The 14,316-nt window shown below is 39.4% G+C and overlaps 1 protein-coding gene across 3 annotated transcripts in view; it reads right to left on the bottom strand.

Moving 5' to 3' along the window:
* Nucleotides 1-13,226, bottom strand: part of blnk (B cell linker) — a 161,015-nt gene extending 147,789 nt beyond the window's left edge. For all 3 annotated transcript variants that reach the window (XM_052027908.1, XM_052027909.1, XM_052027910.1), the window contains exons 1-2: nucleotides 13,088-13,226; nucleotides 12,556-12,618 (exon numbers count right to left, since the gene is read on the bottom strand). In XM_052027908.1, coding sequence (XP_051883868.1) covers nucleotides 12,556-12,618; nucleotides 13,088-13,162 — 138 coding nt within the window. In that variant the 5' untranslated portion in view covers nucleotides 13,163-13,226. The remainder of the gene's footprint in view (nucleotides 1-12,555; nucleotides 12,619-13,087) is intronic.
* Between the last annotated feature and the right edge of the window lie 1,090 nt (nucleotides 13,227-14,316).

Below are 14,316 nucleotides of genomic sequence, written 5' to 3'. Positions count from 1 at the left end.
GGTACAAATAACATGCAACTAAGGAGACTGTTTGGGAGGAGATCTCTAGGTTGTTGGGATATTGGGACAGGTTTTAGGGTAGTTGGACCTACACAATCTGGATGGGTCACTTCTAAATGGGGCTGGGACCAATATCCTCCTAATGTTGTTGGGGAGGCTTTAAACTCAGGTGGATGGGAATCTGACATCAGTTTCAGAGTTGGATATGAGAAGGTAGGGATTTAGTGAACAAATTTTGAAAGGAAGGGAGAAAGGGCAGATAAAGGGGAAAACAAAAGAATATCACAAAGCTTGGTTACTTTGACTTTAATGCAAGTGCTTTCCGAAATAATAGTGATGAACTAAGGGCACAGAATGGGCAAGTGGGAATATGGTAAATAGACAATACTTGAAATATGACAATGCTGGGTGGAAATGACAGCTCAACATCCATAGTTAGAGTTTTCAGACAAAATGGAGAGGAGGGGATGAAAAAGTTCTGTGACAATATTGATTAAGGAAATAATTGCAGCTGTGAGGAGGAATGATGCAGTAGAAAGCTCAAAAATGAGGCAATATGGGATGAACTGAGGAACAAAATGTAACACTCCTAATATTCTTGGGAATGTTTTATAGGCCCCAAACATTCATACTTTTATAATACTTTGGATATCAGTAATTTCTTTTCCTGTTGACTTTCCCAGTTCTCTTCATGGAACCCACAAAAAATTTAACCTTCACCCCCCCCCCCCCCACCCCCAATTAATACTATGGATTATGTAAATCAAAAAACTGTTAGTGCTGGAAATCTGAAATAAAAACTGAAATGCTGAAAACACCCATCAAATCAGACAGCATTTCTGGAAAGCAAAGTGGAGTTAATGAGAACCCTTCTGATAAATGATCTTTGACTTGAAACCTAACTTTGCTTTCTATAGATGGTGCCTAACTTGCTGAGTGCAACCAACAAGAGTGGGGATAGAACTGACCTTGGTTTTAGGGAATGAACTTGAGCAGGTGAGCAATGAGAGAGCATTCTGGAGGAGGTTCTCATACTTCAATTAGATTTAGCATAGCAATGAAAGTCTCAATAGATGGATTGAGTAAATGTTTTAAATTAGACAAGGCCAATTTTATCAAATAGGATCTGAAATTCACTCCCTGTAAAAGGTGGTGAAAATAGAATTAATCAGTGCCTTGAAAAAAAAAATGAATAGGTACTTGAGAGACAATAATCTGCAGCATAGACTTGATGGGCTGAAGCAGTTCAATGGTTTTATGATTTACCAGATATTGAGAAACATATAGTGTGGAATAAGGCTATGAAGAGAAATCAAGCATTCAATCCTGCAGGAGGATAAAATGGTCAGAAAGGAAATCAGGAAGGAAATTAGTACAGCAAAAATAGTGCAAGGAAAAATGTCTTGGGAGGTGGAAGCTGCAAAATTCCTTTGGTAGCGATTAGAAGACGGAGTAACTGCAGGCCAGATTTAGTTATCAGTGGAAAAATTGTGAAAATTCTGAAATCAGCATTCAGAGAGGCATAGGTTAATCAAGAGCAGTCAGCATAAAAAGAAACTGGTGTCTGACTAAATTGATTGAATTCTTATAGCAGGCAACAAGTAGTGTCAATCAGGGTAGAGCAATGTGCACATGGATTTCAGCATGATATTTGAAAAGGCAGACCTATCATCTAATTAAAAACCCTCAGAATCTAAGTATGCCTACAGTGGCAGCATGTTTGATGTAACCCCTTTGTAATGCAGGGTTTTGTGATGTAACCCCTCTGTAATTTAAAGGATGACATCAATGGACTAGATTTCCTTCTCTTTGAGTAGAGAGCAATTGATAATCTGGGCATTGGATTTGTCCAGATTATGTTCTTTCTGCAGGTTCAGGGAGTTTCATTGTTTGACTCACAGAACTGAATCTTTCATTATACAGGATTTACAGATCATACTTTGCAATCAATTTTACACAAATCGATGCTAAAGAACAGGAATGCATAAGCCACATTATTGAATTTCTGGCCATACAGTTCAAATTAATTCATACAAATATTTACATATTTCTTCTGTCATGTCCTTTCTCATATTAAGTTTCTGTTATACCATTATTTCTTTCATTTCAGTCCTAATGGATTCTGTTTCTAACATTCTGTTAAAGAAGTCTATTTTTCTTCTGCCACTTTGTTTTCTCCAATTATTCTGTTTTATAACCCTGTTTGTTTCCTGATCATATTATTTTTTTCTCTTTCAGACATATGTATTTTCACTTGATCCTGCTTCTGTTTAAAGCCTGATTGAGAAACTATTCATCCTTTCCACTAAGACACTGGTCCCATCCCAGAGGTACTGCTCCTTCCTAATCCAATACTGGGTAACCATCCAATGAAATGGAACACCTCCTGCCCACATTCGTCTTTGACATTTCATAACTGAAAAAGAAACTGCATTTGCAACACCCCTTTAGGCTTGTTATGGAGGAAACCATTCCTTTTATCTGTTCATTGTTTATCAGGAACCTCCTGCAGCTTTCTAACTGTATTAAGATCAGAATCATTAATATTATGCCACCTAATCAATGAGTTTGACTGGTCAAAATTTAGTGACAAACTTTTTTGCCAGTGAAGCAAAACAATGAATACTTTAACAGAAAGAAAAAGAACCTTTTCAAATTTCTCAATGCTCAGGTTATCTACTTTCCGCACATGTTGAATACATTTCAAGATATACTCCAGACCAACATTGGGGCAAGACAGTGGCACAGGTAATAGAGCTGCTGCCTCACAGTTCCAACAACCCAGATTTAATCCTGACCTCAAGTTTTCTCCGTGAGCAAGTGGGTTTTCTTTGGTGCTCCAGTTTCTTCCCACATTCCAAAGGTGTGAGGGCTGGTGGCTTATTGGTTGCTATAAGATGCCCCTAGTGCCTTGGTAAGTAGTAGAACCTGAGGGGGGGGGTGGTGGTGGTGAAAGAGGGGCAAAGCCAAGTTAATGGGAATGTGGGAAGAATAAAATGGGATTGGTGCACGATTAATGCAAATGGGTGCTTTACTGTCACAGTGGGCCAAAGGGCTGCTGTAGGTCTCTCTGACTCTGATGACGTTGTTTAAAGAAACTTTACAGCCAGCAGGTCCTGACATATTAGGGTCAAAATGTTAGTGCACTTTGGGATTATGATAGGACAGAATTCCCATTATTACTTTAGTCTTCCTTTTGCTCTGTCCAGAATTCCTCAGAAAGAAATCGTTTATGTCACTGGACTGGGCACCCGCCCCATGTAGAAAGTGGAATTCAGAATGGCCCAAAGAACAAACAAAAACTTAGAGGACTTCTAAATACCTGGACGTGTCTCCAACCCAGTTGGTCAATATCCTAGTACTGCTTTACCAGGGTTCTAATTGCAGTGGCAAGTGGAACATATACATAGGGCAACTCTCCCGTATGTAGCAGTACTTACAATTGTAGAAAGGTTACTTGTGTTAAGATGCAGAACTATTTTACCTTGTAAAAACCAAAAGTTTCATTTTTATTATTGACTATCTGAAAATTAATCAGTTATTGTTTTATCAGAATGAGCAGTTATTGGCCTATTGAGAAGCAATATGAAATAAGCCTCATTTCAAAAAAGGTTCACATTTTCAGTTGCAGATTTTAACCATCATAACTCCAAATTAATTAATGCCCCAATTTCAACCTCATCTGCTTGGTTGATTAATTGGGACAACTTTTGAGTTGTACCACAAACGACAATGAGATGTAAAGTGTCAGACTAGAAGCTGCATGGTTCCAGAAGGTAGGGTAGAAGTGGAGGTTATATTTTAACAAAATTAACTGAATGGTCAGAATCTCCACACCTCACAGCACATTTAAGTTTTTCATAGTTGTTAATTAAACCTTTTCACTAACATTACAAGATAAACAGTTGCACAATTAATAAATGCCATATGAAGTGATAAAAGAGTCTGGAAAATTACTAACAGAGATTGCTACCCTTGACCCAGTATGAAATTAGCAAACAAAACTCAAATAGGGTGGAATTGATTTTTTTTTGTCGGCCTAGAACACATTCAACTTGCTGCGTTCCTAAGTTCAGCATTTTGCATGAACTACTTGAAGAAGTTCCCACATCCAATTTGCCCATTTGCAATTCAGAGGAAGAATGCAAATGTTCCTTGAAGGGAAATAATATTTATTTTTATTATAGATTTCTGCTAATATTCAAACAAAAAGAGTGAATAGAAAAATACTGCTGATATTAAAATAGCATAGTTTAAGAAAGAAGCCGTAGAAAGGTTAATGCAGCAAGTTTATCAGAGAAGGGATGTCTTTTTTCCTTTCCAATGGTGGAAGAATGGTTGAGGGGATATGCTGCCCTTGGGCACTACAGCACAATACTTACAGGTAGAGGCACATCCCATGTTGGATAATAAATGTCAGCTGTCATGTTATAGCACAAGCACGGAACAGCTTGGGTAGATTGCTATGCCAATGCAGGTTAGGTGATTGCTTTTACCTGGGCTAGTGGAAAGACTGAGGGAAGACTAGTCATGTCAACTGGATCTGATAATTATGTATCCTGTGAGAAAATGAAGGCAGTTCTTTTTGCTGTCAAAGTAGTTTTGCAGCTAACAGGACTGGTAACTCTTCTTCTTGGTGATGTTCAGAAATTCACATTGATCCACGCCAATATTTTGAAGTGTGAAGATACAGAGCATGCAGGAAGTACTTTACAGGACCGTACTGGAGGATGCTCCCAGCCCCACATCTGTCAGAGCATCAGAACCTTTCCTTCAGCATGGCTTCAGTGCAGAGTGATGGCTCCAGTGGATGTCTGCACCATTGTGAACCCATATTGCAATAGTACTATGTCGCTGAACAGGCAATGTAGGCCACAGTCAGAGTAGGTAGATCATTGATCAAATAAGTTCATGAACTGCCCTAAGATGAGGATATCCTGATTCTTGGCTGGCAGTTTATGCACATCTTTCTGAGCATATGGCTGCATGTTAATTCAGCAATAGCCATTTCAGTTCATAGAAGAGCTTTTATTATCTGCAGCAACATTTGAGGCTATAGCTGAACATCAGTTGCATTGCCTTTTACAAAACCCAGCTAGCTGGACAAACTCCAGCATTTCCTCTTGTTCTTTGTTTGTCCATGGAGAAAGGCAATTAGCTTCCTTGCTCTTCTAAACATTGTATTGGTTATCTGCTTAATCTATCTAAGAATTGCTGACTGATGCTGCTGAGGTTGTCTGTTTGGGAACAAAGTTCAGGGCTAAAGTGACCTTGTTAGACTTTTGGCATTGCCGAGGCTGCAAGGGAGTTTGATCAGAGATAATTTCAAGAATTATTCTGCAACTCTAGACACTGCTTCCCTGAGCAATCCCAGGCTTCGCTCGTGGTCAAAAAGGAAAGCATTTGCAAGAAAATTGATAAGTAGTTGGAGCTCTCCTCATGTATTATAACTATGCTATCCTGGCATTTGACTTTTCCTTCACAACCTCTTCCAAACGTCAAGAAATATTTCCCATGGTCGTCATCACTGTGAATGGGCATAGTGACAACTAACTGCAAAGCCACTCTACAAAGAGAGGACTTCTATAAAGCTCATCAAAAATACAAGAAAAAGGCATTAACTCTGGAGCACGGAGGCACCGCTGCTAGCTGTATCACACCTCTTGCTGCACAATTAGCATTAAGAACTATTAGGAAGAAGGGCCTTAGAATGAAGCCACTTTTTGTATGATTAAGTGACACAAGTTGTAGCATATAGGGAGATAATTTGTGTGACTCAGGGAAGTTGTTAAAAAAAAATTATCCAAAGGTGTAGCTCAACAGATGCAAATGATAAATTTATCTCAGGGAGTTTAGGGAGCTGAACTGCAGATTCAGCAGAGAGGTGAGGGATGGAGCTGTGGTGTTACTATTTTCATCAGCTTCTCCACTTTCTAATGCTCTACGAGTAGGTCAACAGGGATTGATATTAATATGAAAACGAGTCCCATGGATTTGATAGGATCATTACCCTTGTTTTCAGAAATATCACTGAGTGGACATCCCTCACTTTAGGATTTTCCACACTGCAAAATAGAAATGCATGTGACAAGTAAGCTGGCTGTTAATTCCTCTTTGTAATAGCACAGAAGACGTACATAATTGCTTCTGGATCAGGTAATGCTATGGTTATAAACTTTCCAATCTTTTCCACCCTCTGTCCTAGTCACGTTACTACTGACTGGTGTCCTTTTCCATAATACATTATGAAGGTCGTTTATCAAACATTAACTATTATGGAAATCTTGGCTTTCTGCAAAAACTTCAAGAACTTGGAGCATCCACGTTTAACCCCACTGTCGATGAACATTCTTGATCAGAAGTGCAATTGTTGAATGTTCATCTCCACTCACAGCCCTCTCAAACTGGGCAGTTGGTCTGGAGTTTGACATTGGCAGCACCCAAATTTGGACAAATTAGTACGTAGCACTAGTGTGGGACAAATGCTGGGAAATTACTATCTCTGATCAGGAAAGGCATAGCCTCTAAACTCTGACATTCAATAGTGTCGCACTTTTGTATTTCCCTATCATAAATATCCTGTAATCACGAACTCAACAGTTTCAGATTATGAGCTTTTAATTCACTTTTGCAGCTTTCTCCCTTCTACTTCTCTTCCAATAATTTCAGATTTTACTCATCTCTTATTTATATCTCTCCCAGATATACCGGTTGTTATTCAATAGCCTTTAGTACCCTCTTTCAGCAGCACTGCTACCATGTGTATTATTTCACCTTTCTTGGTCTCCACTTTTGCCCTCTGCCCTGTCCACATTCTGTGCAACTTTAAAATTGTTTTATTTCTAACTTTTCCCAGTTCTTATGAAGGGCCACTGACAAGTGTTTCTCCCTCTATAGATGGTGACTGACCAGCTGAGTACTTCTAACATTTTCTGTTTTATTTGAGGATGTCTAGCAATTATCCCACTGTTATCAGGCTCTTGAACAGATACCTCATACGCTAAAAGATGAACTCTGGAACTCTCAATCTACTTCATCGTGGCCCTTGCACTTCATTAGTCTCCCTGCACTGCACTTTCTCTGTAACTGCAACACTAGACTCTGCATTCCATTTTCTTTTTACTACTTTAATGTACTTATGTACAGCATGATCTATCTGAATGGCATGCAAAACAAAAGCCTTTCACTGTATCTCAGTACATGTGACAATAATAAACCAATACTATTATCAACTGCAGTATTTTGCTTAGAGATCAGAATTAAAGCAGATTGGATTTCTGATGAGAAGTTGACTTGAAAGGAAATACATCAAGAAGTAACCACATTGCCCATCATGTATTACAGTATTATCTGCTTTTGCTGTTATAAGAAGCATTGTGGATGTTTAAAAAAAGATCTGCTGTGTTATTTTTAAGAATGTTGCAAAATAAACCAGCTTCTTAATTTATCATTGAGCTAGTCCAAGCAGAGCTCAATGGTTGCACTCAGTGAAAACTAGAAAAACAAAAGCACAAGGTCTCACCCACAAGAAGTATAAATGAATCACTAAAACTATCAAATGACTTGATCTTTGTTAGGTCCAGTAATTGTTAGATCTTGCTCTAAAAGTTGCAGCTTATAAGCTGACAACATACTTGGCCTATTTCTACCACAGACGAGACTTGATCATTTCTTATTTGTATTTTGAGCAAAAGACTTCTGAGGTATTAACTATTTGAGATTTCACCACGATGAAGGGGGAGGTCAATCGGCGAAGGACAGGTATTTAAGATGGGCAGTTGTCTTGAATAGAGTCACAAATGGTTGAGTTGTTAGCAATCTGTGGACATTCGGCAACTAGTCTCACACCTTGATGTTGAAGTGAGGCTTTTACAACCTCAAGATAAGATAGGAAACTCTGAGTTAAAGGTCATGCTGTCACATTAGGTAAAAAGACCTAGTGAATAGATTAACACTATAATGCTCATTATTTCTCTAATGATATTTAGACAGAAATTATACCAATTGCACTAAGTACATAATATCACATTACTGCTTCGTATGTTTGGTGTACGATTGAACAAAGCAGCTCAAACCATGGCATACATGATATCTTGCCCAGTGTAAACATAACCGGCCTTTAGAAGGCTGAAAATATTCATTTGTTTATGAATATTCAGTTCTGCACTGAAAGAAGTTTCATTATTATATTCCCTAGGCTACACTGTTGCATCAGGAGATAAGGGGCAGAGTGTGTCAATTTCTGCAGAAAGGGAACAAACAGGAATTGACAGCATACCCCTGAACTTGAGCTGATATCTTAACTAGTAGGATATGAATAGCAGAGTTATAAAAAGATATATGATGTTAACTGATTCATTTATGGTCAATTAAGGATAGATCTACATTTAGGAAGTGGTAAAACCATTAAAAGAAAGAGGATTCTCTGGAGATCACTGAGCAAAGCAGTTTGGACATTGAGTGATGGAATAGAACATGGAGTCATTGTAATACACAAGACCAACTGGCCCATCAAGTCTGTACTGGAGTGTTGTGGAGTGAAAAGCCAGTCCACCCCACTGCTCTTTCCATATTGACCTGCAAATTACTTACTTTCAAACATTTATCCAATTCTCTTTTGAAGCCATAACTGAATCATCATCTAACACACTATCAGGCAGTGCATTCCAAATTATTAATGCTAGCACACAAAAAAAAACTTCCCTTGTGTCAACTGTGCAGTTTTTAACTAATCAGTTTGTCTGTTTTTGCTAGTCCTGTCCTACACTAATGGGAACATATTCTCCCTAATATTCGACCTCTGTCCATTGTGTACACTTTTACCAAATTTGCTCTCAGTCACCTCTGCTTCAGGAAGAACAATCCCAGATTCTTTGGTCAATTGTCATAACCAAAGTTCATCACCCCTGAACTATTCCTGTAAATCTTTTCGGCACCCTTTCTAGCCTCTTGCATTCTTCTAAAGTGTGATGACTAGAATCGGATGCAATAGTCTAATCGTTGCTTTACAAAGATCAAACATAATGTCCTTGCTTTTGCACTCTATGAAACCCAGGATCCCATATATTTCATCATCTACTTTCTGAACATGCCCCAAGATCTTCAAAAATTGGTGCTCAGCCAGATCCCTCTGCTTCCCTTTAATTCTGCCCTTCATTGCCGTAAGTTGTATCTCCTTGTGTTTTCCAGGAGTCCACAGTTACTTTTTTCACCATTTAATCACACTTATAAGCATGGGGTCATCCATTTTTTGGAAACATTGCCAGAAGTATATATCCATAATTAAGCCCCATGAAATCTACTACCAGTACTTGCCCTCTGCATTTTTCTTTCCCCCAAGGCTGCATTTGCTTTTTAAGGTTCAGTAAGACAAATTGATCTTGAAGCCTGGATACTACAGGCATCCTGTGAAGCAGAACAGGCTGCGAGCTGAAAATTGGCCACAGGAGGTGGAGCCCGAGGCTCCATCCTCAGAACGCCCTGCTGGCCAATTTACAAGTAGGTTTTTAAACGCCTCCAATAAACTTTGTCATTGACCAGCACTTTTTGCTAAAATTAGCCGAGAGGAAACTGAATCTTGTTGTATCACCAAATACTTGTCCTTGTATACTTTTTCATCTGAGGTAACAGAGTCGCTTCTTCAAACTGTACTCTCAGAATTATTATTCTCGAGGACAGTTTTACCTCCTTATGAACCTCCACCTTTTCCAATTTCATCGGTTATTCTTGTTTCTATGGATCTGCCGCAAGTGGTCAGATTCATTTCAAAGACAGATGTTAACTTATTGGAATGAATTAACAGCATTCTAAAATTAGAGGAATGAAAATAAACAGGGCTATGGGGAAAGAGCAAGGGGCCAATTGTGTACAATTTCCTAAAAACTGACATAGACATGATGACCCAAATGTTGTTGTTCCTGGATGAAACTGTCAGGAGGGCAATTTCATTTCATTATCCTGACATGGATCTAGAAATGGCCATGAAAATATTTATTTTTTACACCCCTAATTGCCCCCGAACTGAAGAGGCAAACACATTAGAGTGCCTAGCCTTTTTTATTGTTAAATTTCAGGTGCATTTAATTACTTGAAGTTCAAGTAAAATGGTAGTTCTTGGTCATGACTCAAGCTATGCCTGCAACTTCGTGGAATATATAAAACAGTCCTCATTTCAGTCCTCCTCAGGCCACCTCACTCAACTTTTTTTTTTGTGTTCAACAACAACTTCTTATACTTAAACATCTTATTACTTTGCTGCCAATATACACCCTGCTTTCACCTTGATGTGGTCTACCTTCCCTTCACTTTCTGGACCTTTCTGTCTTTGTCTCATGCATTGGTCAGTGACAAACAAGCTCACAGAATCCCACACTGGTCTCAACTCTACTTCCTCCCACTCTGTTTTTCTGTAAGAACTCCATTCCATTCTTCCATTTCCTTCATCTCTATCATATCATTCACTCCACCATTGTTGTACAGTAGCAGCAGTTTGTATCAGCTACAGGCTGCACTGCAGCAGCTCACCAAGACTCCATAGACAGCACCTTCCAAACCCACAACCTCTACCAGCTGGAAGGACAGGACAAGGGCAGCAAAAGCATGGGAATACCACCAACCGAAAGTTGCCCTCCAAGCCACACAACACCTCGATGTGGAAGATTACTGCAGTTCCTTCACCATTGCTGGCTCAAAATCCTGGATCTAACGGCATTTTGGGTATACCCACACCTCAAAGATTGCAGTGGTTCAAGGCGGCAGCTAACCACTACCTTCTCAAAGGCAACGAGGGATGTGCAATTTAGTGCTGGCTCAGCGTGACATGCCCTTGAATATGTATACAAGAAAATATCTGCTCTGTTGATGAGACTTTCCACACAGGTATCCTGAAATGTCTTCCGCTCTATGATAGGTGACAGAGCTTGTGACTGCATCTCATCTATTTCCTGCACCTCTGCTCTCAACATATCACCTCCTAGCTAGAGCAAGGATAGTATTCCCCTGGTCCTCCCTACCAGCCTCTGCAATCAATAGATCACCTTTTGCAATTTCCACCATCTACAACAGGATCTCACCACCAGACTCATTTTCCTCTTCCTTCCCTTACAACATGGCTCCTTGGTGCCTTCTTCCATCTCCACCAACTGCTCCCCTTCTCACAGGAGATGCACGACCTGCCTTTTACAACATCGAGCCTCCAGTTGCCAGCCTCTAATGCACTTTCCCACCAGTCAGTGGCCCCCAACACTGTTCTAAGCTTGGCACCTCATATTAAATTCAATATTTTGGGGTAACTCATTTCTCTGTTTGTATCTGAACTGGCCACTTGTACTGCAAGGTTAGTCAATTCATTTTCTCTCCCTTCACAGAAACTGTCTGATCTGCTGGGCATTTCCAACATTCTTCTGTTGTTTTCACTTCCTTGCAATGGATCCGTCCTGCATTTCACCTCTTTATACATTCCTTCTCTCTTTCTCTCCCCCCTCCCCCTTTCATTAATCAGTTCAATGGCTTCAACACCGTGACAACCCTGGAAATATTCATTTTATCATATCCATCTCTTTTCCACCCTTAAACTGTTTTCTCACATTTCTAGCTCCGATGATCTTCAAGCTGAACATTAGTTCTATTTCTTTTACCACAGATGCTGCCTGTCCTGCAGAGTGTTTCCAGCATTTTCTGTTTCCTTTCTATTTCCACATATCAGATATTCCATTGGTGATAGATTAGATTATTCAGAAACTTCATTGATCTGTCAGAAATTTCATAGTGTCACCCCACAGTGACACTAGTGTGTTTTGGGTCTTGCACAATGGTAATGAGTTGAACTTGAAAAGTTGAATGCAATCCATTTCAAGTAATTTTAATGGGTTTTTGATTGGCTGTCCAGGTATAAAACTGGCAATGCAGTTGTTGCAATTTGGCAGCCCATTACAGAAGTTGCATAATTAACAGTGTTTGATTTGTAACTCACTATAACTTGTAGAACAAGCTACAAATCTGAAGGCAAAATATTGCAGATACTGAAAATCTGAAATGAAAAAAAAATCTGCTGGAAGTAATCTGCCAGTCAGAAAATGCTGAGAGGAAAAAGGGGAACATTTCAGGCAGGTCATTTTTAGCTAAGTATTAACCCTCTATTCCTTCCTCAGCAGGAGCTGCCTCCATGTTGCTGTTTCCAGAATTTACTGCTTGTATAAAAGTTGGAAGTCTGCCTCCATTAAATTCACAATTTAGAGAGGAAGCCATGTGGTAATCAATATAAAACTTTTAAAGAAGAAAGATTTAACCCTTTCCCTGACTCTTTTAAGTGGGAAATGTTAGGTTGTTTAAAGACCAAAGGGTGGTGCAATTCTTATTTGCTCAGCTGTGTTTTGTTGTTTTGTAAAATCATAATCAATGAAAGTTTGTATGAGATAGGAAGTACCATGCTTTACTATGTATGGGGCACGTGCAAATTTAAGACTCCACCCATCAATGTTAGAATACCATATCCATAAGAGATAAAACATCAGTTCAGTTTCATGAAACAAAGCAAGGTACAATCCATTCACTTACCAAAAATATTGCACCAGATATTCGCTGCCTTTCCACAACAATGGCAGTGTCATATAAATTATTCTGTGTATAAAGACAGAATTAGGAAACAGTTAACTTCAAAGATTAACAGGTTAAAATATTACAAAAGCAATCACATTTAATTATAAGGCAACACTGTTACGAAACATTATAGTTAAGACAGGAATTTACATAATTAACAGATTCGCTTTAAGTTTCCACTATGTGGAATGCACGTTGTCAACTAAAGTTTTGCGTTAATCTGCAACAATGCAAGCGATAGCCTTGCCTATACTAAATTGATCAATTGTTACGGGACAGCCACGCAGCCTTGCAATACTTCCTAGATTCATTGGAATACCAGGACTATATTTAAGTTTTACTGCATTTTCTTAGACATAACCATCTCAAAACTTTGCAAACCAGCAGAAGCAGTATTGGGCAAACACAAAGTCCTATATAAAATTAAACCGTTTTAGCGGTCACTTAAACTCATTTTGTTTCTCTGAAGTGGGAGAAACTTCTGTCTTACCAATCGCAGGAATTCTGCAAGTTCCCAACTTCTCCAGCTTTCACACTCTTCTCGAGTCGGGAACTTCGTGGCCATTGGTACCACAGAGAACTCGTCTCAGTGTCCAACCTGATCCACTCGTCACAATGACTGATCCCTATAACCAGTTTTCCTGGCACAAGGCGGAAGTTTTCGGTTTAAAGGGTGTGTGAAGGTTCTTCCCCATGGTTGTGTCACCATTACGTAATCGGTAAATATTTTGCCAGACGATTGGAGTGAAATGAAGGGCAAAAATAGCCTAATGCTTTACACTTGGTCGCTTATTAATAGACTTTAACCGACGACAGTGACAGTCATGGGTAGTGGAGAAAGCAAATAAAAAATGCGGATGCTGGAAATCTGAAAAAAAAGCAAAAAAAAGTGCTGGGAATGCATTTTCTATTATTATGTAATTCAGAAGTACCTTGCATTGAGACTGGAATTGACCATTCTACTTGTGATATATTGGAGCTATAAATATTGGCACAATTATTTAGAAAGTAAACTTTACATGACATTTTATTTTGTTCCTATATTTTTTCTTCAGTGACTCCTTAATAATTGTTTGAAAAAACACGTGGGTAATTTCAAAACAGGATTAGTTAAAATGGGATTTGCGTGTGCACTAATTGTGGAGCTTCCCTTCACCAGTGGGTCTAGAAATTAAATGTTTGTTTGGGCATATTAAACTGTTGGTGTGTGGCAAGACACATGGGGAAGGGGGTGGGGGGAAGGGGGGAGGTCATGAAGTGAACAGGTCTAGGTCCGGTGATGGTGATGATGATGTTGGTGGTGGGGTGTGAAAGTGAAAGGGAACTGGGATCGGAAGAGTGATCATTGCAATAGGAGCAGAAGAGGGTCGGTGTGGCAAGGTGTAGCCAGAGTGCAGAATGGGAGGTGGGGGTAGATGGGATTGTTGGCAGATCAGTGGTTGGTAGTATGGTATTCAGGATTGTAAAGCAGGCTCCTGGTCCAGATTTTATGAACTGGAACCTATTCAGTAACGTTACAGTGATAGTGTATTACAACACAGATACAGACCCTTGGGCTCAACTCATCCTTGTCGACCAGGGTGCCTTCCTGAGCTAGTCCCATTTGCCTGCATTTGGCCCATATCCCCCTAAACCTTCCCTAGTCATTTATCTGTCCAAATGTCTTTTAAACATTGTAGTTGTACTCACCTCTACCACTTCATCTGACGTTCCATATAC

Source organism: Pristis pectinata, chromosome 12, assembly GCF_009764475.1.
Source record: "Pristis pectinata isolate sPriPec2 chromosome 12, sPriPec2.1.pri, whole genome shotgun sequence".
Taxonomy (NCBI): Eukaryota; Metazoa; Chordata; class Chondrichthyes; order Rhinopristiformes; family Pristidae; genus Pristis; species Pristis pectinata.
Note: the sequence above shows the minus strand (reverse complement) of the source record. Positions and strands in the feature narration are given on the sequence as shown.